Here is a 252-nt window from a genome sequence, read left to right as displayed (position 1 = left end):
TAGACTCTGCTAGACATTTGGCTGGAAGAGCTGCGGCCTCCTCCCGTGGAGAAGAGGGAGGACATTGGGGTTGCACCAACACCAGAGCCGAAGGCGCGGCGGTACGAGGAGGCACTCTGAGCTGAGGAGGAGTAGGACTTGCTCATGGCTGGTTCACTGTTGGTTTGGCTTGCAGTTCTGATGGAGTCGCGTCAGCTGCTGAGACCCAACTGTCCTACTGGGCAACTGGGAGGGAAACTAAGTGAAGAAATG

General features: G+C 56.7%; 1 protein-coding gene across 1 annotated transcript in view; it reads right to left on the bottom strand.

Moving 5' to 3' along the window:
* LOC138201264 (desmin-like) overlaps positions 1-252 on the bottom strand; it is a 7,108-nt gene extending 6,856 nt beyond the window's left edge. Inside the window, exon 1 of the mRNA XM_069154611.1 lies at positions 1-252. This exon is cut by the window's left edge and continues 429 nt beyond it. Within this exon, the coding sequence (XP_069010712.1) occupies positions 1-146 (146 nt within the window). The 5' untranslated portion in view covers positions 147-252.

The sequence above is a fragment of the Embiotoca jacksoni genome, unplaced genomic scaffold, assembly GCF_022577435.1.
Source record: "Embiotoca jacksoni isolate LCO1_2020_lvr unplaced genomic scaffold, fEmbJac1.0.p SCAF_2, whole genome shotgun sequence".
Taxonomy (NCBI): domain Eukaryota; kingdom Metazoa; phylum Chordata; class Actinopteri; family Embiotocidae; genus Embiotoca; species Embiotoca jacksoni.
The sequence above is the reverse complement of the archived record's forward strand: the minus strand, read 5'-3'. Positions and strand labels throughout refer to the sequence as shown.